Source organism: Manis javanica, chromosome 15, assembly GCF_040802235.1.
Source record: "Manis javanica isolate MJ-LG chromosome 15, MJ_LKY, whole genome shotgun sequence".
NCBI classification, from domain to species: domain Eukaryota; kingdom Metazoa; phylum Chordata; class Mammalia; order Pholidota; family Manidae; genus Manis; species Manis javanica.
The window spans coordinates 65,397,854-65,421,441 of record NC_133170.1 but is presented as its reverse complement, the minus strand read 5'-3'; the positions used below and the strand labels follow the sequence as shown (position 1 = coordinate 65,421,441).

At 45.6% G+C, this 23,588-nt stretch overlaps 1 protein-coding gene across 4 annotated transcripts in view; it reads right to left on the bottom strand.

Annotated features, from left to right (window-relative positions):
* Nucleotides 1-22,749, bottom strand: part of ADGRD1 (adhesion G protein-coupled receptor D1) — a 108,373-nt gene extending 85,624 nt beyond the window's left edge. For 2 of the 4 annotated variants that reach the window (XM_073223835.1, XM_073223836.1), the window contains exons 1-5: nt 22,160-22,748; nt 22,028-22,064; nt 13,587-13,670; nt 11,347-11,436; nt 9,269-9,391 (exon numbers count right to left, since the gene is read on the bottom strand). In XM_073223835.1, the coding sequence (XP_073079936.1) occupies nt 9,269-9,391; nt 11,347-11,436; nt 13,587-13,670; nt 22,028-22,064; nt 22,160-22,225 (400 nt within the window). In that variant the 5' untranslated portion in view covers nt 22,226-22,748. Of the gene's footprint in view, nt 1-9,268; nt 9,392-11,346; nt 11,437-13,586; nt 13,671-22,027; nt 22,065-22,159 lie in introns of all 4 variants that reach the window. The other 2 variants (XM_073223837.1, XM_073223838.1) reach the window with 2 other exon arrangements.
* Nucleotides 22,750-23,588: the final 839 nt, after the last annotated feature.

The following is a 23,588-nucleotide window of genomic DNA, read 5'->3' as shown; positions in this document are numbered from 1 at the left end:
GAGTTTTTAATATTCACATTTTGAGGGAATTTGCTTCATGTGCTTAGGATCATAATACAAAGAAGAAAAAAATATAAAAGAAAAAGAAATAAGCACCCTATTGACAAATTGACTCAGTAATTTTTTCTTCTAATGACCTTTAAATCCTAATACATCCAAAATAAGTGTGAGGAAAGGTCTTTCTCAACAAGACCAAAAAAAAAAAAATAGAAAAGACTAATATCCAGATAACATTAGAAAAGATGGGTAAATTTGAGTGCATGAATGTAAAATTCTGCGAGACAAAAAATCTACCATAACAAGTCAGAAGACAAACGGCAAATCCAGGAAAAAAGATTTGTAATACACTTAACAGTCAATAAATTAATGTCCTTGCTACATAAAGAATGTTTTACAAAGAAAATATGATCACTAGCATTCAGTGAGAGCTTACTGTGAGCAAGGTGGACCGTCCTAAGACTTGTACACTATTAACTCCTTCAATCTTCCCAACAACCCTGTGAAGCAGGTGTTATTTTTGTCCGGTGTTACAGGTGAGAAAGAAACACAGGTGAAAACATGCTCAAGGCCACCTGGCCTGAGCAACCATCAGGATTTGATCCGGCAGCCTGGCTCCCAGCGTGCACTTGTAATCATGGTGCCGGGATACGCTTCCCTGGGAGGCAGTGTGTGGGAGGGGGCTCATCTCATGTGCATCAGGCACAAAAGAGTCACAGAAATTTCAGAAAGCAAAAAAAAATGTGCAGTAAAGAGTTGGGCCAAGTAATGAAGTCTTGTGAAAGGCACTGCCCCGTGTCTCTGCGGCAGGTGGGAGGGCGGCAGTCAAGGGTGGGCAGGGAATCCGAGTAGGCAGAGGAACAACTCAGGCCCACAGACCTGGCACTGTGTCCTGCACACTAGTGACTCAGAACAGACCAAGCAGCAGCAGTTGGAGAGGGCGAGGCTGCCTGCTGGTGTGGTGACTGGCCTGGCACCCACCCACCTCACCCTCACCCAGTAACAGCACCTCATGTCCCTTGGGAGAGCCAACCCTCCACTGTGTTTGCTCTGGTTTTGGTGGGACTGAGCACCCACCCCAGGCTAACCCAGCCTGTGCCAGTCAGAATCACAGGGACTGGCTCGGGGATGGACAGGCCCAGCTGACAGAATGGAAACCTGCAGCATCTGGTCCGATACTGCTATTACACTTGGAAAGTCTTCTTGAGAATAAAGTCAGAGCAGCAGAATGATACATATTTCTGATGACACTATTCGAGCACCTGGACCCAGCTTGTGGCCGACTGTATTTTTCAAAGACAACCATATTATCAACCATCCTATCTGCCTTCATGCCAAGTGGCCTGGCCACCCCCCAGCAAGACTCAGAGCCAGTTTCTTCACCTGCCCTCTGCCTGACTTGACCAAGAGGAGACACAGTAGTGACACCAGCCAAGTCCCAGGCGAATTATTAGTTGTTTAGCTGCATCTGCTTTCTGCCTCTTGGAATTCTAAACCAACACGGAAGAAGGGATGGAGAAGGAAGCCACACAGCCAAACACAGAGGTGCCGGAATGTGGGTGAAGAAAGCCATTTGGGGAAGCCTTCAAATGGCCCGTCCTGGCCCCATCTGACTGCAGCTGTGGGAGAGCCCCAGCTGAGAGTGCCCGGCCGAGCCCAGCCAGCCCACAGATCTGTGACAGAGGACCATGGGTGGTGTTTTGAGTTGCTGAGTTTGGGGGTGTTCATGGCACAGCAATAGATAACTAAGGCCATTTAGCTCCATGAGCCAGTAAGTTCTCCTTTTTGCTTCAGCCCAACTGACTTGAGGTCCGGCTGCTTATAACTCTTCTGCTGATATGTGGCAATTGCCAGAGGAGAAGTTCACTTCCGGACCCCAGTATCCCTCCAAAGGCCACCACAAGGGGGTGTATGGGGCTCCCTCCTTCTTTCCTGACCACTGCTCTGGGTAGAGGGCCCAGGGGAGGCTCCTGCAGTGGCTGCTGTAGGTGAGGAGGGAGAACAGGGAGACTCCCCTTCCTTTGCTGCCTCCAAATATGCATGGTTCAAGCCAGAGGCGGCCCCAGCTGCTGCGAGATGTGTGTCCACCTGCAACGTGATGACATGCGAGGACAGGATGTCACCCATCCTTGTCCACCATTTTCCAGAGCCAGAGCAGGCTCAGGAATGTTCTGGAGTGGGAGACCAAAGCCATCAAAGACCAAAGTCATCCATTTCACTTCAGGTCTGAGGTCCGGTCTCAGATGGCTCAGGCTGCCCTAATAGGACGCACAGGCTCGGGGCTTCAGCAGCAGATACTGATGCTCACAGTGCTGGAGGCTCAAGTGTGTGATCAGGTGGCCTCTCCCTGGTTATATGCTCACAGGGCCTTCCCCGGTGAGTGCACAGAGATCCTGACTCCTCCTCCCAGGGCACCAATCCCATCATGGGGGCCTCACCTTCGCGACCTCATCTAATCCTGACCACCTCCCAAAGACCCCACCTCCAGATGCCATCACATTCAGGATAAGGTTGCACCATATGAATTTGGGAGACACCAACATTCTATCCACAGCCATACCTTCACTCATTCATCTACCTGTTTGTTCGATGAATATTTATGAGCAAGGGTCTGGAGACAGAAAGAGGAAGAGACCCACAGGTCCCTGGGTACTGGGACTGACTGTTGTGCAGGGCCGGGAGGCAGATATTGAACAAGTAGTCACACTGGAGCCTCCCAATGACATCTGGGTAAGTGTTAAGGAGACACACTGGACTATCTAACCTGAAGGTCAAGGGCAACTTCCCAGAGCACTGTAACTGTGGGTAAGGGGTTTATAGGATCTCTTTGTATTATTCTTAACAACTGCTTGTTTGTCTACAATCATCTCCAAATAAGAAGGTTTTTAGAAAAGAAGAGGCTTTTCTCTGTTGTGAGGCCTGTAATCTGATCTGGCTGGTTCAAATTCCCATTTTTACAGCGCATCTCAGGCCTGGAAGTTGGACCTTCTCCTGGTTTTTGGTTAAGAGAGGCCAACTCTGGGAACAGAATTGGGGCCTTGGTGTCTTATAAAATGCACAGAGGGAGCCTCCCAGCCATAGGATTCCAAGTGGGTTTTCCATGCAGCGGGGCCGTGGTGCAGAAGAGAAGCCAGCGTGCAGGGCCCAGAGAACATGGCATCTCCTCCAGGGAATCACCACCATGCACTTCCAAAGAGCACAGGGTGGGAGCCGAGTGAGCTTGGGAGGCTTGGGCTTCCTGGCTAAACTGAGAGAAGCTCCAGACACTTGGTGGCAGTCAACTAGCAGAGCTGCTGCCTTACGGCTCAAACTCTGATTATGCAAGACACTAAAATGTAATCCCTCGCCCCTGCCTGTTTCAGCAGTGCTGGCTAACATGACAATTTCTACCTACACATTTTTAAGAGTCCATAATTCCAAGCCCTGTGATATAGAACACTTTCTCCAAGAGAATCTAATCTTACGGACAAGACTTTAATACAAATCACCATGTGAAAAGCTAATCCTTTCTCCACGGTCTTTCTGTTCTTCTGATTGCCACAAAGAGGAAATCCATGTGCACATAAGTAACAATTACTAATCTGTATTTTCACAAAAAAATGCTGTGTTTCAAATTTAGAGCCTTGGATAGGCAATGGTACGCAAGTAGAATTCAATAATGCAGGTAATTTCTACTCACGTGAATTACCATTGGTTTTCATTCAAGGTAGTATATAAAGTTTTGTACTCAATTAATTCTGAGTAAAATTTAAAGAAAAATGCAAATATTATAATCAGGTGGTACATGTAAAAATTGTAAATGAGATTTAAAAGGAAGTAAAATTTAAGAATCACTACTCTTAAAAAACATTCTACTATTATTGGAAATGCAGATAACTGCATCATTCAAACTAAACCATTTACAGTAAAGGACCCTTCTTGGACTTATTCTTTGGCATAAACACCAGCTACCTCACTGTCTTGACAGTCTGTGTTGTGTAAGTTGAGTTAAGGGGATGACATGCCATTTCTTTTTTTTGTCCACATTAAGACTGTGAGGATAGAATTATGTCTGGTTATACAAGTACCCTTGGTATAATTTTCAAGTGATCCACTATTGCCCTTCTTAATACTGTGAAGACCCAGGTGCCAGAAAAACACAAAGAGAATGACTCATAAGACTTTCTTACTCATTCTAAAAAACACAGAACAATTGAGAAGCAAAAAGTTAAACTATATATGGTTGTCCTGAATACACAAGATCTAACTCTTAGAGTAGCTGAGGAAAAGCTGTGTAGGTAGTGAAGCTTTAACACTGTATCTTTAGATTTTTTTTTCCATCTCCATGATTAGAAGATGAAACAACAACCAAATAAGGTGGGAGAAATGAGATTAGAAAGTACAAAATTTGGAAAGAAGAAGAGCTGAAGGTCATAGTGATGGAGAATCTGCATAACAAGACAGGACACTGAGTCAGTGATGAGGAGTTCCATGTTCAGCCTTATTTGAGTTTGAAATAGTAGGAGAATATGCAGTCTAGAGAATGCCCTGAGAGAGTAGGAACACAAAGGGATAGTGTTCCTCAGTGTGCACAACAGAGGCCATAAACTCAAAAGCCCGTGTAGTCAAGAGGACTCTGCCTACAAGTAAGATGGCCAGCCTGTCTCCAGAAGGCAGCTCAGCCTGTACTCTTTCAAACATGTGTGCACACATTTTCAAGGCGTTTTCATATCAAATGCTCATTTCTACCCTCCCCCCAAAAGGCTCTCTGCCCTCTTCTTGAGATGCTGTAGGACTCTCTTCTACACTCCCATTTCTCGCATCACTATCGTCAGTGAGTGGCAGCTGCCCCTCAGTCTCAATGCAAGTAACAGCGCTGGAGGCTGCAGAAGCCAGACATGGGACCTGTCCGAAAGGAAGGGCTGGCCCCAACTCCACTCACCTGCTGCTGGGCAGGAATATCACTGGATTTTCTGATTTTTTAAGGGCAGTCAGAGATATAGATGTTTTTAAATGAAATTTTCTCTTACACAGGAGTTGGTATATTAATTTTTTTAAAACATTGAAAGCACTATGAGAGGCCTTGTTTCTGGAAATATATGAGCTGGGATATTTGGACTCATCAAAACAATTTAGAAAACTAATGAAAATATAAAAACTGAGAGGATCAACATAATGCCACCAAAGGACACATTTTTGGGATTGACTCAGCCTTGGCTGGTTTTGAGATATGGTCCACGAGATCCACCTGGAGCTCTTGGCTAGAAATACAGGTTTCTGGGCTGCATCCACAGAGGCTGGGGTTCAGTAGGTCCCAGATTGGAGTCTGAGAACTTTTTTTAACAATCTCTGTAACTGATCCTGCTGCCCGTGGTCTCTACATGGTATTCTGAGATTCGCTGTACAAAATCATCAAGTAGCTCTAAGCATGCTCGGTTCTCTCCTCTGCGCCTCAGTTTCCCCATTTGTGAATGAGTGTACTGAATGAACGCTTCACTGAGGGCCACCCACCCCCCCGTGCTTTCCAATGACATGTAACCCCAGGTCATCTGGGGAAGACCACTGTTGGATCCATGCCCAGCCTGTATCCACCAGACCCCTCTGGAACTTTCTACCGAGAAACTCCTTCCTGCAAATATTTTAGCATGTTGTTGGCAGCCTTCTGAATTTAGCAAAGGGGAAAGTCCTGTGAGGGCTGAGAAGTCGGAATGCAAATGTTGAGATTTTCCAGCTGTGGTTACAGAGTGTTAGCAGCCTTTTTGGTGTTTATAAGCAGAGGTAGTTCTAACACACAAGAGGAGAAAATAAGGGTGCATTTGCTTAAGGAACGGTAAAGTCAACCAGGAAACAGGAGGAGCCAGCATGATTTAGAGCTGAGCTAGAATTAGAAGCAATGGGTGGAAGTCACTCAAGATGGAATTGAGTTCAATATCAGAAACAACCTCCTGAAAGTCAGAGGAGTGCAGAAATGGAACAGGCGCCTTCAGGAGAGGGCAGCAGGCCATCCAGCATTTGATGGAGAAGCGATCAGAGGGACCTAGGCATCAGAAGGACGGTCCAACTGTGTGCCCATCAACAGTGATAGGCAGTAGACATCAACAACACTGAAAATACAGCCATGACTAAGGCAGACAGTCCCTGCTCTCACAGAGCCACGGGTGCAGCAGGGACAGGCTGCTGTCAGCTGTACCAGTTCCGGAAGGGAAGCATGCAGGGGCCCCGAGGGCTCGCCTGGCCTGGGACTCATCCCGGTGAAAGCTGAGCCCTCCAGGTCTGCGTGAGTGAAATGAAGGGCAGGCCATCCCCAAGGGCGCCTCCCTGCTTTGAATGTCCGCTTGTTGCCTGCTGGCTGTGGGGTCAGCTGCAGGAGAGATGCCTCGGTATTCAGGGGACACCGGCTGTGTTTCCTCAGGGTGACATGCCAGAACAGCCCAGTGACCCATAGCCTTTTCCTCTCAAAAGATCCTGAAAAACTTCCTGCTCTAGGCACCCTGCGTCAGTGAAGAAAGTCCCTGGAAGGCGCACTGGCCCAGAAGCAAGACCAGAGTCAGCTTGTGGAAATGGAGGAAGGTGCTAAAGCTGGCAGGGGGTGGGGTGGGAGTAGGGGGGCATTCTGGGAAAAGCAGGACTGGCAGGAGGAGGTGGTGGGTGCCAGGACACAGGGAAGCAGCGAACCTGTCCAGAGGTCTCATTCCTTTGTGAAAAGCTCAGACTTCCAACTCTGTCTCCTAAAACACTCTTTTTTTAAAATAAAAAGTTAACAAAATATATGAAAAGAGACCATGAGAGAACTTGGAAATAAATATAAAAATAGTTGGCCTGTTGGACTGGGCATGGGGAGCAATTCTCTTTATTTAAATGTTGGGTTTTGTTACAAAAGTAGTGGGTATAAGAGTATGCCCACCATCACCACCAAGAAAATGTGGAGAAGGAGATCAGGTGAATCCCGGTCTCTCACATTTATATTCCTTGCAATTTTCATCATATTGAATCCCACCCTTATTGTTATTATGCAACATTTTCCTTTAAGTCAACTCATTTTTTAGGTTCACTAATCACTGGATTCTCTGCCTAAATAATATCTATGAAATCACAATTCTGATGAGCTATTTGTGCTAAAATAGATGTATCACCATTAATTTTTTTAATTGCCCAAGTGCCAGCTGTAATTCTGTAACATACTCCAGGTGCTATTCGGCCCTTGATTCAGAAAATGCTGGACAGAACTCCCTGTTCGCCTCTTGTTCTTCCTGAAGCCAGAAATATGAGCTCAGTTAGGCTCCAGGGAAACCCACCTGAGCAAAGGATATGGTAAATAAAACTGGGGAATGCTTCGGTGCCCTTAGGATATCTCACATGCTCAGGACTCTGCCACTTGATGAAGCTGAAGTCCAGACAAAGGGAGACAACTGAGAAAACACAGCCGGATCTATTCCAGCATTAAGCCTCCACTGGTACCATGTCAGGAAGCCACCGCAAATCTCCGACTTCCTGGCTTCATTTCATATCTGGCCACGGTGTAACAAAATGGCCACGTGTCAAATACCTTAAAGGAGCCAGTTCATTACAATGCAGGAAGTTGTTAACAGAGAGGGACAGGATGCCTGGGCTCCCAGCAGCTTCCACCTCCCGAGCTCTTGTCTGCCTTGGTGTGCTTGACAATGAAGTGAGTTAATGCATCATGAGATAGACCAGTGATGGGCACACAGTCAGCAATTAACAACTGTGGGTCATGAGAATGGGTAGTGCCTCTGGGAGGGGTCACACTCTGGCAGGCAGGTGATCCATCAGGACCAATGTCCTAGTGAGAGAAGTTTGGGAGCAGTCGTGCAGGGGCTGAGACCCTGAGGCCTCTCAGATGCTGGGCCAGCAAGTGCCCGGGATGTGCTAGCTCACGACAGCCACCTGAGGCAGGCACATTCTGGACCCAGTGTGCAGATCAGGAGATTGGACTCAGAATTCAGGTAAAACTGTGCAATAGTTCTGGCTTCCTGCAGCCCTGACCCCTGGCACCCCAACCGTCTCCCCACAAGGCTGGTGATCATAATGATCCCCAGTTCCTGGAATTTCTGGGTCCTACACCATTCGAATCTCATAAACTCCAGGTGGGAGCTGGAGCTGGACAACTTTCCTCCAGAGGGAGGCTGTTTCCCAGACCCAAATGCCAGGGCCCAGAGCCTCCCTGCAGAGCAGGCACACCACCCCTGCCTGGCCCCCAGCATCATGTAGCTCAGCCTGGGGTTGTTTTTAATTTCGAGAAATAAACAAGTCTGGTGTGTTTACACAACCGTTTGAACTCAGAAGGGCTCTCACCACAGATTTGTAAACCTGGCCGTGGTTTTGGACCTCAAAACCATTTCTCAAAATTCTAGGTTCCGCAACGTCCAAAACATATCCTCCCACGTTTTCGCCTAGCTAAGCCTTTGTTTATTTTTACTGAAATGTGGTCCGGATGTCCGAGAATCATGTAGGAGGAACACAGCTCTGTCGCGATGAGCCACTGGCTGTCTAAAAGCACTCTCACACAGGCTTGCATTAAACTCCTATTTTTATAAGTTAAATGTCCTTAGAAATCAAAATGTTCATTTGGCCTAGGATAATGGAACTTAACCTTTGAAGCTGACTTGGGTGGCAGAGAACAATTTCCCATGAGTTTTTGAAATGTGGCCTGAAGCTCAGATACCAGACAGCAGACTACTTTGTTTTCACTGGGAAACAAATGATGGGTCCTAATGTTTCCTTTGCAGGTGTGCTTTTTGTCTGTGGCATTATTTTAACCACAGGCCTGCAACCCCTTTCTGGGGCAGTCCCCACCCCGGCTCCCTCCCAAATCTCGAACCTAAAAGAATCAGAGCCACTGCACAGGTCGTCAGAGGCATGCCCGCCCAGACCCGTCAACATCCAGGAGCCGGAAATAGCATTGTGTGAGCCACACCGTCAATTTGCCTCCCATAAATGCCATGGCCCTGTCCAAATCCCGCTGTGACATCACCGTGTCTGTTTTTATGGAGGGTTTTTATTTTGGTTTTTGTTGTTTGTTTTGCTTTAAAAGTTTAAATATTTTGCTCTCACATCTCTGTGTGACAGCATTTTAATTCTTAGTCTCCGGGAACAAACCTCTTGTTGTAATTCCACGTGCCCGCACCCCCATCCCTCCCCTCCTCTCAAACCCGTATGTTTTCAGGCCTTCTGCAGTCCATGAAAACCTCCTGTTGGCATCTGCCCACGTCCGGAGGAGCAGACCTGCCTGCGGTGCAATGCAGTAAGAAACCGAGGGGGGCGCCTCGCTCACCTTCAGGGCCACACTGTGCCGGGTTACTGATGCAAGAAGTTTTGTACCTTCCGTAATAGAGAAGTGTGACTCCCTTTTCCTCTTTGAGGTAAATGCCTTTGTTGATCTTTCCTTCTACAATATCTAAGTAAGAAGAATGACATCAAATGTTAGTAATCTTACGAGATTCAAAGTCTAAAGACACAGATTTACAAGCAACTAACATATAAAGATACTGCGTTATTTATATGTATAATATTATATGTTATGGTCTACTACTAAAATGAAAATGTTTAATATCTAATATGAATAATTATGTTATAAATAATGTACACATTAATGCAAATATTAAATAAGTTACCATCATATTAATATTGTATTAATGCTATATTAGTATATAATATATACTATACTAGAATATTATAATTAATATATTTGCCAACAATTGATCTGCCAGGAGCAATATGATTATAATCTACTTCCTAAACTTTAATTCCTTCCAACATGCTTCATGAGTCCTTCTCTGCCACCTTCACACTAAACTTTCCAAGGGAAACAGACACAAGTGTGAACAAAAAACAATGTCTGAATTGTAATTGAAAGCCCCTAATCCTAGAAGTGGGAACGCATGATTTTAAAAGAATCCATTTTCAGACTATAGGAGGAAAAGCCAGAGGTGCGTTCTGCATAGTCCCAGAAGAGCTGCCAACTGCACAGCCGCGTGGGCACGAGCCCCAGTGGAGATGTGCTGCTCTGTGCACCATTGGTTTGGGCCCATTCCCATAGCAAATATATCTGATGGTGTGTGTGCGTAGTAAATGGTTTACAGGATGGGTAAACGCAGACTATAAAAATCAAGAGTGATTAGGCATTTATTGTCCACTGGGGTCAAAGTCGCCTGGATTCCTCCTCCGGCACCGGGAGCCTACTGCCCTTGTAGCTGTCAACCCAGCTGAAGATGCAGGAAGAGTTACTGGGTCTTTGGACCCTACTGTGAGCCCAGCTCAGGCTTTCTAACAACCGAGTCATGGGGATGATCCACCCAGAGGGCTCCAAATTCTTTCCTTACTGTTTTTAAACTCATCATTTTTTTATCTACCTTATTTGTTGTTGGGAGGAATCTTTACATTACAAATTAAATGTATTACCAAACTAAGCTAGCAGTTGCACAACTGAGTTAGGCTGTAAAAACCAGTTTATTTGGAGAAATTAATTTTGGGAGCTAAATATCTAACAGTTGAAAGAGAAGTCAGCTTCCTTGCTGAGGAAGGATGAAGGGTGATAGGGACCAGCTCTCTGCGCACTTTGGATAGGTGCATGGCCGCCACTACCTTGTTAGCTTTGAGCCATGTGGGAAAAACAGGAAACGTTATCAGTAAATAAGATAATAACCATGACTCTACTGGGTGTTTTGTAAAACAGCTTTTTTTTTTTTTTTTTAACAAATTTTTTTTTTTTTTTGAGAGGGCATCTCTCATATTTATTGATCAAATGGTTGTTAACAACAATAAAATTCTATATAGAAGAGTCAATGCTCAATGCACAATCATTAATCCACCCCCAGCCTAATTATCATCAGTCTCCAGCATAACGAACAAGTTCTTACATGGTGATAAAACAGCTTTTAATGATTAAAAAAAAAAAAAAAAAACTCCAACTACAGGAGAAATGCTGATTTCAATGTTTGTAAGACATCAAAATTTTGGTGCAATATTTTTAAATCAACTTTAATTTTCCATTAAAAGGGTATGCCTTTCCTTCCCCAAAGAATATAATCCATTAAAAAGTCCAAACAATTTCTATTTTTAGAAAACACCTCATCTTATGTCTGTTTTGTTATGAAAACAGGCATCTGGTGTGGAAGAGCCTAATCGCTTCCGAGCTTATAGACTCCTTCTGATGTATTGTAATCTATGACACTTGCCGTAGACAACACTTAGTTATTTACAGTGCCCTGGATCTGGGCTGTTTTCTTGGATATCTGCTCGCTTTTACTGGTGACAACACAGTGAATCCACATAGAACTAAACTGAATTGGCCTTTAAGTTCCCCGCAGATCCAGACTCGACAGAACGCAGACCATGAGTACAGGTGCTCACCCACAGTTGCAGAGAGATTTGAGTAGGTAGGGCCATTGGTATACACAAAGGTAGAGTCATGGGAAGGAAGCACAGTTAGGTCGTAGGTTCCTAATGCCAGGAGAAATGACAAAAGAGAAGGCACAGCAAATGAGTGGCACAAAAAACGAATGGAAACGACATATCTCTCAACTTAACACATGCTGAGAAATGCTCCTCACAAAAAGGCAGCGGGTTTTCTCCTCTGACCGCTCCCTCCCACCGCATGGCCCTCAGCAAGTCAGTCCTAATTCGGTGGCCCTGCCCTGCTTTAAAGCCAGTGCCCGATTGCTGCTGAATGTTGCCACAAACAATGGCTCCAATTTCTGGCTCCAGTTCCCATCCAGGGGCTCAGTTGAGAGATACGAAATTGAACACGGCCACAAAATAGTCTTAACAAAAGGATTAATGGCTGTGATGTCACAAGAACTGATGAAATAGAGACACAGCATGACAATGACTACATGGCATTGTGACAATGGACAAAACAACAGAGAATTCAGCAACAAGTAACACAGCCACACGTCCATGGAATGATTTCAAAGCCATCTAGCAAAATGTGCTCATGGGCGCGCTCTCTCTCTCTTTTTTTTTTTTTGCTTAAGAAGCCTGTAATCAAATTGAAATATGCCAGCATAGCGCTGTAACATAAAGAATGAAATGGAAAAATTGCTGTGAGACCTTCATTATTTGAGTGTTTTGGGACAAACATTAATATATGTAGAGTTTTATGGAAATTAATACATTTGGTGAACAGAATTCAACCACGATGAATTGTATCTCAGGAATTGTATTACCTTATAAGAATTTATCATAAATAAAGGTGTTCAAAACACCACAAACTGCTGATATAATCATGGTGTAGCAGGAGGTGTGGAGGAGGGGAATGCTCTGTCGTTTGTGCTCTTGTTTGAAATGACTCCTAAGATTTTGGTTTCTGTGTCCTAAACAGTGAGCTATTTCGACAGTGCCATTTCCACTTGGTGGAATGATCTCCTTTCCAGGCTTTCAAATAAAGGCCCTAAGAAAAGAAACTTGGATTATAACAAAGGGAACCAGTTTGTTCTAACTTGTGCTAGTCAGATTATAGCTTCCACAGGTACTTTTTCATCCTGACAGCTCAGACTATTTGGAGAGAGCATCGAGCCACAGGACGGTTTCCACGGTGGCCCCAGTTGCCACCCGGCCTGTGGGAAAGTGAGAGGCCATGCTGAACAAGGGACAGGGCCCTGCAGTGGATATGGAGCCCTTCACAGGGACTCACCCCTGGACCGCGTGCCTGCTCAAGGATGCCAGCAGCCCAGGCTTGTGCTGTCACACTTCCTGATTTGCAGATTTTAAGGGAAACATTTTAGAATTTAGGTGGCAATTTATGGCAGCACATTAAGTTGCAGGAATAAGGAAAATACCAGTGTGCTGTTATAATCACAATAAAAGCATAATAATAATCAATATGTGGGTTTTTAAAAAAAAATCCAAGGAACAGAACCAGAATAAACACCAGGTGAACATGTGTATGTCAGCTTGTGACATAATCAAGAGCAATAAGGAAATGACAGAGTGTCAAGGAATCCCAAATCACTCAAAACTTATGCTTTAAGAGAGGATCTTACTGGAATGGAAGCTCAGGGCTATCTGGGGCTTCTGCTGGCACATGTCTGAACCGACTCAGAGAGAGACTCACCTATCTTCCACAGAACAGGGACCATGGAGGTATTGGAGGTGACATTTGGTCTTTTCAAAGGGGAGCTGTCAGTGGGGGTGGAGCTGATTGGGGGGTGCCTTTCGAGTGAAACTCTGACCCCCCCAAACGTGGGAGTCTGCCTCATCTGGAACAACCTGTGCTACTTGGTTCAAATGGGACCCTGTCTTGACCAGCATGTACATTCTGCCGCTTTTATCACCTAGAAAACATACACTTGGACTCATATGCACACTGATTCATCGTCTACAGCTTAATGCTTAAAGCAGCTACTTTTGTTGGGGGAAATGGACATTTTCATAATAGCTTTATCATAAATTCCATCCTTTAATTAAAAAAAAGATATAAAAGCTCTAGTGAAGTACTTTGGAATAACAATGATTAGGGAAAGCTGCACAAATGTTTATTAATCTCCATCAACTGGCTTCAATGCAGCTGCTGCTCACATCTATCTGTCCTGATGGCCCGTGACTCCCAAGACCCACGCCCGCAGCCCATTACTCCCTCTACCCGCGTCTACCTCTGGTTGTATCCTGAAGTTCATGGATCCCATCCACATTTTCCAATGGCCAGTAATGGGAAGCTGAAGCCAAGACCTCAAATCCTTGTGGGGGATAAAGAATAAAAATGTTAAATCACACTGGGAAGGAAGGGACTGCTTACCGTCCACATCATGAATTAGGGGAAGAGAAAAGCATCAGAGTGACTATGGGACATAATAGAAAAGCATTTGAATAAATTCAAGACACCCTCCTGGTTTTAAAAAACACTTCATAAATTATAAATCAATGAATATATCCTTAACAGGATAAAATACAAGTAGCAATAGACAAATACCTCTGACCCAAAGAAAACAAAGCCACCTGTGCTTAATGGTGCAACACTAGAAGCATGCCCATACGTGTAAGGAAAAAGACAAGAATGTCCATTATCCACTTATGACTTAATACTGTTGTAGAAAAATTAGCTTATGCTATCAGACAAGAGAAATAAGGTTAAAATAACTTAAAAAGAGGAGGAAACCAAGACCCATTTTGTGCTTTACAAACATGTTCTCATTTCATTCTGACAATGATCTCTAAGACAATTGCATTCTTAGTTGATTTGTAAAGACCAGGAATAAAGTGCTTCCTGAGAAATTACCCAGCTGGCTCGTTTTAGATGCAATGCTCACATACAAGTCTCCCTCAGCGTGGGAGCATTCTATTATACTAAAAATCAATCATTTCAAAATTTCCTTTATGATCCTTGTACTCTGAGTAGACATGATTTTGTGCAGATAAATTGTTTTCTATTCTCCTCTTCTCACTTAATACCATATGAGTTGTTTTGTTTATTTACTCCTATCCAGTCTTCACAATTCTGTTTGGGTAATAGTCCCCAGAGGGCTGCACTACCACCTTCTGAGCCATTCCTCTAGCTTTAATCTTATCTTGGATTAGTTCTCTGTGATTAGTTCCCAGAAGTGGAAGTAATGGCTGAAATGACTAAATAATAAACCGTCCTAACTGTCTGCCAGATCATAGAAGAGTAAAAACTAATAGAGTAATCTTTGTGCTATTCATTATAAAAAAATTTTTAAAGAGGAGATATGATCATTATTTTCAAATGATGTATGCCTGATAATGAAAATGAAAAACTATTACAAATAAGAAAAGAATTTGGTAAATGAAAAATTGTTACAACAGAGAATTTAGTAAGGAGGTTTATACAGATTTAATATGCAAATGTCAATGGCTTCCCTGTATTCAAACAATAATGCTAAAAAATAATAGAAGAAAAGTTCTCATTTATAAATGCTGCCAATAAAGAGAAGATATTTAAGAACAAAAGAATAGGAACTGCACAAAATTCTCATGAAGAAAACAGTAGGGTAACACTGAGTGACATAAGAGAACATTTGAATATATGAAGGACTTAGAAAACTCAAAATCATAAAAATATCAACCATCCTTTAATTAACTTACAAATATTAAGAAATCTGTTGTAAAAATGCTGAAATTTTTGTGGAGAGAAAGCTGATTATGGAACACCTATAGGAAGGAAAATAGCAAGAATAACCAACCAAATACAGAGACAGGAAGGCAAAGGATAATGAGGGAGGTTAGCACCAGCAGAGATTAAGCCCTATCATAAAGCCACAATGATAAAGATGATTTGGTACTAATGAGAACAGTTCAGTGGGAAAAAAAATCCATAAATATTCCCAAGCATGTATGAGATTTGAGTTTATGATAAAGGTGGTATTTTAAATCAGAGAAGAAACATTATTCAACAAAAGGTATCAGAACCAGTTCACCGTGCACAAGACATGAAGATCCCTACCTCACCCTTCATACCAGTAGCAATTTCCAGATGGGTCAAAATTTTAATGTAATAAAATAAACTGTAAGAGCTTCTGAGGAAATCAGGTTATAAATGTGACTACCTAAAGATTTTAAATTTCCATATAGAAAAAAAGTCAAGCTAATCTGAACTGGAGACTGATACTTATATAATACATAGGACAAAAAATGTACTAAGTTTTTTAAATGTATTAAATATATTATACTAATGAAACTCCTACTATTAAGAAATTTTAAACCAACAGAATACTGGGGCAAAGGACATAGCTCAAAGAAATGCAAATAAATTTTAAGGATAGTAAAAAATAAGATTCCACCTTGCTCACAATTGTTAAAAGCAGGTTAAAACTACTACGAGCTAGCCTATCCCAGTTCATCTACCAGATTGACAAAGTGAGATCCACTAAGTTGGCCAGTTCTACCAGTTTTTTGGTGGGAGTTCAAATCAGTACAGCCTTTCTGGAGGGCAATATGGAAGTCTCTACCCAAACTTCAAGGACATTCCCTTGATCTAGTAGATCCACTCTTGGGAGTTTATGATCAAAGAGCTTACAGGGTGTTTCTTGCACAATGTTTTTTTTACAGTGTCAATAGCCAGTGAACAGCCTACATGCACACTGACAGAGGACTGGCTACATAAATACAGAGCATCTATGAACAGGCTAGTGTAGGGCTGGGATAAATAATGAGACTGAGATACAAGTACTGATATGGAATGTTTTTTAAGTTGTATCGTTAAGTTAAAAAAAATCACGGTAGGAAAAAAACGTATGGACTATGAAATATCTGGGTCAAGTAGAGTCGCTCAGTGGGCAGGGAAGGAGGGAAGAAGAAGGAGAGAGAGTATGTTTGGATGGATGTCCTAGAAACTGGTGGTAGTATTTTGGGGCTGGAGAAATTGAGGAAGTAGGTGTAAGACACAAGAAGACGATTTATATTTCATCATCTTTCTATTCTAGTGGAATGTTGGGACCTGTGTTCTTATAAGAAGTATTTTAAGACTCACTTTCACAAGGAACATGACCGTAGACAATGTCCACACTGCATTTTCAGATGAGGACTGAAGTACCCCATCTGACATCTGGCTTTTTGTCTATAGGGTACCAAACATCGGCACATGCCCAGGTCATTGGCTCCTTTCTTATGTTTGTATCTGTGAGGCAATGTCCTTTCAGTGTTATGTATGTGAGTCCAAAATGTAAGCCAAGAACAAAATCAATTCTATAATAGGGGCTAAAGAGAAGTAGCTGTGCACCCGGCTCTGGTACATGTCAGCGTGACACATGACTTCACACCGTCCCCTGGGAATGGTTCCACTCTGGCAGTGCAATATGGAGAATCTGAAATGTTCAAGTCAAGAGTGTTCATTTTCATTTCTACCATGCTTTTTTTAGGATATTCATTCTGAAGAGAGAAAAGCATGTTTGACTTGTTATTCAATTCATCTGGGGGGAAAAACTCAGAAAAGGAAATAACATCTGTTGTATTAAGAACAGATGTTATATCTTCAGAATCCTCCTCATCATAAAATAAGCCCTGTGAATAATAAACCCTTTCCTACTATCTCCACTTACAAATGGCCTGGGCAGAAAGGCTGATGGAACAAGGGGATCAGGTCTTGTTCACACAGAGAATGGGCCCCCAGACTGGCTAGCGTCCCTAAGTCAGTGTTGAGAAGAGAGGGGGTGTCAGTAGATGCCTGCCATTCTGAGTCATCACACCTCAGACCAGGGTAACTGCCTGCTAAACCGCCTGGATACCTCGTAACTAGCAACACTGAGACAGCCCAACAGGCTGGAGGGGCTGAACTGAACTGGGCACAGGGCCGGGGCTGAGGGAACACCTGGATAAGGCCAGGATGATGGCCACAATGGCTGCCAACCTGGAAGGCACGGGCATGGAGGAACCGGAACCAGCAACCAGCATCCCCGCCTGCCTGGTGCACCATCACGTCCCAGGGCCTTGGAGGCTGAGGCTAGTTGCATAACACATGTCCTGTCTAAAGGTGGCTGCTTCTGGGGCCTAAGCACTGTGGTTCTGTAGGAAGGCCTGCCAGAACTGCCAGGCCTCTGCTTTTAAAGAGAAGTCAGAGGTCCAGATTTTTTATTTGAAATCTCCCAAAACATTAATGTCAGCAATTAAGGGCTTTTTCAAAATTAGAACATTGTGTGGTGCTGACGACACGTGCCAAAGAACTAAATTCAACGCCCTGATTGCTGCTGACAGCCAAAGGAGTAAATAACTGAAAGCTCAGAGAGTGTCATCAGTACAAGAAACTCACGTTCTTTGGGGAGGAAGAGATGCTGGGGCTGTTTTCCCAAAAAGAAGGTGACATGAGGTCTCCAGTTACACAGACCCCTAGGGTTTCACCAGATAAACTCTCACAGATGCTTACTCAAGACAGTAAGCCACGTGATAACATGGCTCATTCGGGACCTCAAAACGGACCTCGGACCTACAAAGGTAAGAGAGAGATTTTCAGCCTACTTCACCACATTATAAATCAGTTCTTCAGGAACAATTTCTCACCCATATTTAATGTTTCCTTGACTCAGTTTGGCGGGAGAGAATCAATACTCAGAAAGAAAACTAATAAAACCTTTAATTTTTCCTTTTCAGATTATCTTCCAGATTCCTCTACACTAATTCCTTCTGTATCACTTATTCTTTCTGTCAGTATAAAAGGGAAACCTTATCCCTTGAATTTGTGGAGGGAAATACATCTCAGTGTTCCACTGACTTTATTCAACTGAAATCCACACCACACAGAGGAAAACCGGCCCCTGCCGACCATGGGACCGGCTCTGACTGCCTTTCCCACACACCGAGCTCACTGCCCCCGGTGGGGCTCACGGCTGCCCTGCCCTACTGCCAGGATGCGGTGCTCGGATTGTGTATGACTGACTCTAATTCAAGCCTCAGCCCAACAACACCCCTCCCTGCCTGCCCTTGTCACCACCACTGTCCACCATTTCTCCCAGGGCCTCAGTCTATTTCCTCATGGTGCTCACCATTATCAGAAGTTGTAGTATTTGTTTGGTGTCTGTCTCCTGTATCATGCCCTTTACGTGAGTGGAAAGACTTTGTTCTATTGGCACCAAATCCCCAGGTCTAAAACAGGGGGTGTGTGTGTGTGTGTGAAATCCAGAGTTTTACATTTGAAATCTCCTCAAATGATAATGTTAGCAATTTTTAAAAACTACATAGGCAGAATGAATGATGAAATGCAACAATAAATAAGTAGATGGCTAAACACTGAAAGACTATACATATAATTCTGATGCCCCCAGAACTTTCTAGCTGCCAAATTTCCATTTGTGCAATGGGGTACAAACATTATTCTTTAAAAGCCATCATAAACACTTTTTTTGCCCTAGGAAGAATGAGGTTCTGCCATGACTTAGTGATCCTGACGGCCCTTTGTAAACTGGGCCACACTCTGTTGGGGATGGATGGTAAGCGGACTCACTGGAGGGTCACCTCACTGTATGTACAAATAGTGAGTCATTATGCTGTACACTTGAAACTAACACACTGTGATATGTCAATTATAGATCACCTTGCAAAAACAGAAATGAAACAAACTATTGGTTCACAGAGAAAAGAATACCATGTACGTGGAGGGAATTGGAATGACTACAACCATCTGCTTTGGCCTCCAGACCTCTAAACAGAGCTCAGAGGTGAGCTGCCTGAGTGTCCCAGGGCCAGGAAACTCCAGATAATGATCCTTTTTCTTCATTACAAACGTTATCTGTAAAGGGCATGTTTATAAACTTTTCAAGAATGATTTGAAATTTTTTGGCTTGGGGCCATTGGTGGATTTAGATTTATCCACCATCACAGCTTCCCAGCACTGGGAGCAGAGCAAGAAATGGGACACTGGGGCCAGAGGGGGTGCTCAGAGGACAGGGCCTGGGCTCCCCTCTCTGGCCTCACCTTCATCAGCTGTCACGTGGGAGAGGCCAGAAGCCTCTGCTGCCCCTCCAACCCCAGCACGCTAGGCTCTCTCTGAACAAACAGGAGTACATGGCCACAGAGCAGTGCAGAGGCTCAAAACAATTGGAAATTGATTTTCAATTACTTACTAAACAGCTGTTTACATGGTGGAGAGAAAGATCTGGCAAATACCTAGCTTCCTGGTCTAGTGTAGACAGACAAACCAGATAATCAAGCAAGACATCTACCTGGGAGTTTAAACCATGCAGGCTGGTTGTCTTCATTGATCCAGCCTCCTGATGACAACTAGTTCAAGGGACGAAGCACAGCTGAGCCCACAGGCATTTGCTGGGCATCTACTATGAACAGCAGTGGGTGAGGTGCCCTATGAGACACAGGAGGAGCTTACCGTCCTGAACCCTAAAAAGAAAAGCCTGGTGTGGCTGCAGTAGAAAATAGACTGGCAGCCAGAAGAGAAGAGCTCCAGCCTATTCGGAGCGTCCTTAAGGCCCAGCTAGCGTCCTGGGACATTCAGCCCTCCCAGCTGGTCTCGGGACCTCTGTGCCTGCCTCCCCTAGGGCCCTCCACGTGGGAGCTCCCTAGGTCACCACTATTAGCAGTGTGGCCCTGGGCAAACCATTTGCTCCCTTCCTGTCTGAAGCAGGGTTGTAATCACATGACTTCAAAGGGTTGTGAGGTTACACAGAATTTACATCTAAGCTCCGAACATGCTGCCATGTTGGCATTTTTAATTACTGCTTAGACTTCCTTAGGACAAAATGCTACAATTCACGTAGCTCTTCCCACCCTGGTGGGCATTCAGCTTGTTTCCACATGCTTCCTGTTAGGAACTGGCTCTGCATGTTTATCCAGTCACGTTTTCTCCATGGGGCCCCTCCGAGGGCAGGGGTTCCTGAACAGCCTCAGCCCAGATGCAGGCCCCCTGGCCCAGTAGGGAAGGCTGGACAGAGCCCAAGGCAAGGGGAGAGCAGATGAGAAGAAGACTGCATTGAGGAGGGAGTGAGAGGGTGGAGGAGGGAGAGAAGGGGGTGTGAGGTTAGATGCAGGTGGGGCAAGGAAGGGGGCACCGAACAGACCAGCAGGCAGGCTGGGAGCAGAGCCCTGGGCGGAGCAGAAGCTTAGGCATCACACCCCTGGGGCTCCGTCTCCAGCGGGCCCAGTGGCTGCCATCCCTTGAGTAATATTTCTATCACTGCCAGTATCACGCCATTCCCTAAAGTCGCAGTTGATCAGGAGACTGTTTTCCCACCCTCAGGACACCAGAGGAGTGCAGTTTCTCTGTGAAGTCAAACCGCTTCCTGAAGCGAGGTTGGGAAGGCAAGTGCTGCATGTGGCCACGTGTGGCCGCCGCTCTGCCTGGGAACAGACCTCTGGGCTCCCTTCTAATACCAGGCGGAGTTCTTAGGCTGCCTGGTCCCTGCCTGGTGTCCTGGCCACCCACCCCTTGTCTTGAGGGGGACCAGGACACAGCTCCAGGCATGGCCTGGGAGGTGGGAAGCATCTTGTGCAGACATGCCCTCCCTTTCACAAGATGCCGGCCACCTGATTCCTCCCCGGGCCCCAGAAGTCCTGTTCTCTGTCAGCATTTTGGTTGAAGAGATGGGAGCCCACAGAACTTCACGGCCTTCACACCTGCTCAGCAGAAGACTGAACTTGGACCAGAGGGTGAAGGGAAGTGGCAACACCTGGGCCCTTGAAGCTGGCCAGGCAAGCGGGACCATGGCCGGGATGTCTCACCCTGTACTGTGTCACATCAGCAAGGAGACAAAGTCCAGCCCAATGTCGGACCTCAGCCCAGCCCTGCTTTGTCCTGTGCTGGCCCAGGAGTGCTGGCTGTGCCCATAGATCCAGTGGGTGCCTGGGAAGGTGGCCAGCTGCCCATGATTACCATTCCCGGGCACCCACCGGCCACTGCAGCTCTGAGTCAGGGGCATGCTCCTGAGAGTTGGCGTTTGTGCTCACAGCTTCTGGGCACAGGTTTAGGGATGCTGGCATGGGCTCTCCAGCTCCAGCACAAGTCGGCAGGAAGCAAAGGGGAAGGGCACCCAAGGGTCTCCTGCTGCTCACATGGGCTCCCCTCCTCCCTGCCAGCCCACACGCTTCCCAGGGACAGCCTGATGCTCCTCTGTCCTCATAGCAAAAAACATCCCCACAACTCTTGTCGACCGAGGGCTTGTGATGGCCATGGGAAGGTGGGCCAGCTGTTGGCAAGGGCCTCGGTGCCTGGTGATCTCAGTGGGCTGAGGGGCCAAGCTCCCGGCCACAGAACGGAGACAGAATGGGCACCGTGAGCCAGAAGGACTGGCGTCCTAAGTCAGCTCAAGTGAACGGCACAGAGACACGCGATGTGTGTTAAGAGTGGCTGAGGGAAGACACAGCCTGGAGAACATTACCCATCCTTACTTTTTCAAATTAGGGAGCAAGGAACAAGAGGCTTTCAAATGACCAGGATCAAAAGGCTTCGGCACAGGGACACCTGCCACTCCAGCCACACCTCGAGACAGCAGGAGGGCAGGGCACTGAGGGGTGGGCAGCAGGACAGAGGGGCCGGAGGGGAGCCGGGCACCCGCAGCCTCAGCAGGAAGCAGACACACTGCCCAGGGCCCCACGAGGCAGGGAGGGCAGGCATGTGAGATGGATAAGGCCGTTCCCTTACCTGGATGGGCACCAGACCTGGAGTGGGCTCCGCACACCTGCATGCAAAACACCACATTGTGAGACACGCTCGCAAAGCCTCCCTGCAGACATCCATCTAGTCCAACCAGCAAGAGCAACTTTGGGACATTACCTGAAACTCTCCATAAAATAACAGCAGCCAGGAGTGCCAGCAGCAAAGAGGCAGCAGCTTCCTCATGGCTTTCTTAGCGATTACAGTGTGTGTGCGTCCAAGTCCTGAGGGTCTGTGACAATGCGTCTTCTTCAGCTCCCACCTCCTTGGGAGAGGGACATTTTCACAGGCTCTGAGGGAGAAGAGCTGCTCTCCAGGGTCTGTGAAACGCAGCTGTCCTGGAGAGTCAGTGGGTGTTTCTTCCTTGTCTCCAAACTTGAGAGGCTTCAGCGATCAATGAATGCATCACGATGAGCTGGCCGGGCAGAGAGACCCAAGTCCTGTCTGCAGCCCCCTAGGGCTGCTCGAGGTCACGGATGCTGCTTCAGGAGCCCTCGCTGTCCCTGCCTTGGTGGAGTCACAAGCTTCTCTTGCTCCTTGGAGTGGGGAGAGTAGGCTTCCAGGGACTCCGGTCCCCAGCACGGGGGCTGGCGGCTCGCTGGCCAGATCCTCTGGGCTGACTCAGCCTTGCACCTCGGCCGTCCCCCAGCAGTTCCAGCAGTTCGGGAGGAGAGTGAGTGATGTAAGGCTGTGCCTCAAACTTTGTTCTGGTCTGTTTCTCTATTTATATCCCGTCCTGTTGCATCCCTGCTGGGTCCTAACTCCAGTCTGCTCAGAACAACTGGGACAGTTTCAGGACCTTCATTTCAGAAGCCGACCAAACAGACAAGGAGTGTGTATATAGATGACACATAAGTAAGTCAGCATAAATATCAACACTGACAAAATGGACAACAAGCCATCAACTCTAGAGCTGAATCTCATTTTCCCAAAGAAAGAAATAAGGTGACATATGGATAGAAAAGAAAGTGAATCACACTCAGGGGCTCCACCAAGTGCAGATCACTTGTCTTTCTAACCCTTCCCAAAGTGAGTGAAAGCCAAGGGACTATACATGAGGCACACGGTGTAATGATACCAGCCCGGATCCTGCACAGCACCAGAAGGGTGTTCTCTGTGGACAACAGCCCAACCCTTCGCCAGCCTCAGTTTACTCAAGATCAAACATTTGCCCACAGTCTTCTCCAAGTGCATGTGCACACACACAGTCTTAGTCATGACGATCAGCTGCAGCTGAGATGTGGTCTAACACTCCCCTCTCTATGCCGTCTCCAACTTCTTAGCTGTGTGCTCTTAGGCAAATCGCTGAATCTCTCTGTTTTGGATTCCTTGCCTGGAAAATGAAGCTAATAGTTCCTTCTCTGGGGGGTTGTGATAGAAATGAGAGAATACATATAAGGCCCTTAGAGCAGAGCTTGGGAAATATGTCCCACTCCATAAACACTAGCTATTTATTACAAAGAAAAAATATCACTCAATAAATGTTAGCTGTGATTATTGTTATAAAGTAGAAAATAACACCCATTAAATGTTAGCTAATCGCATTATC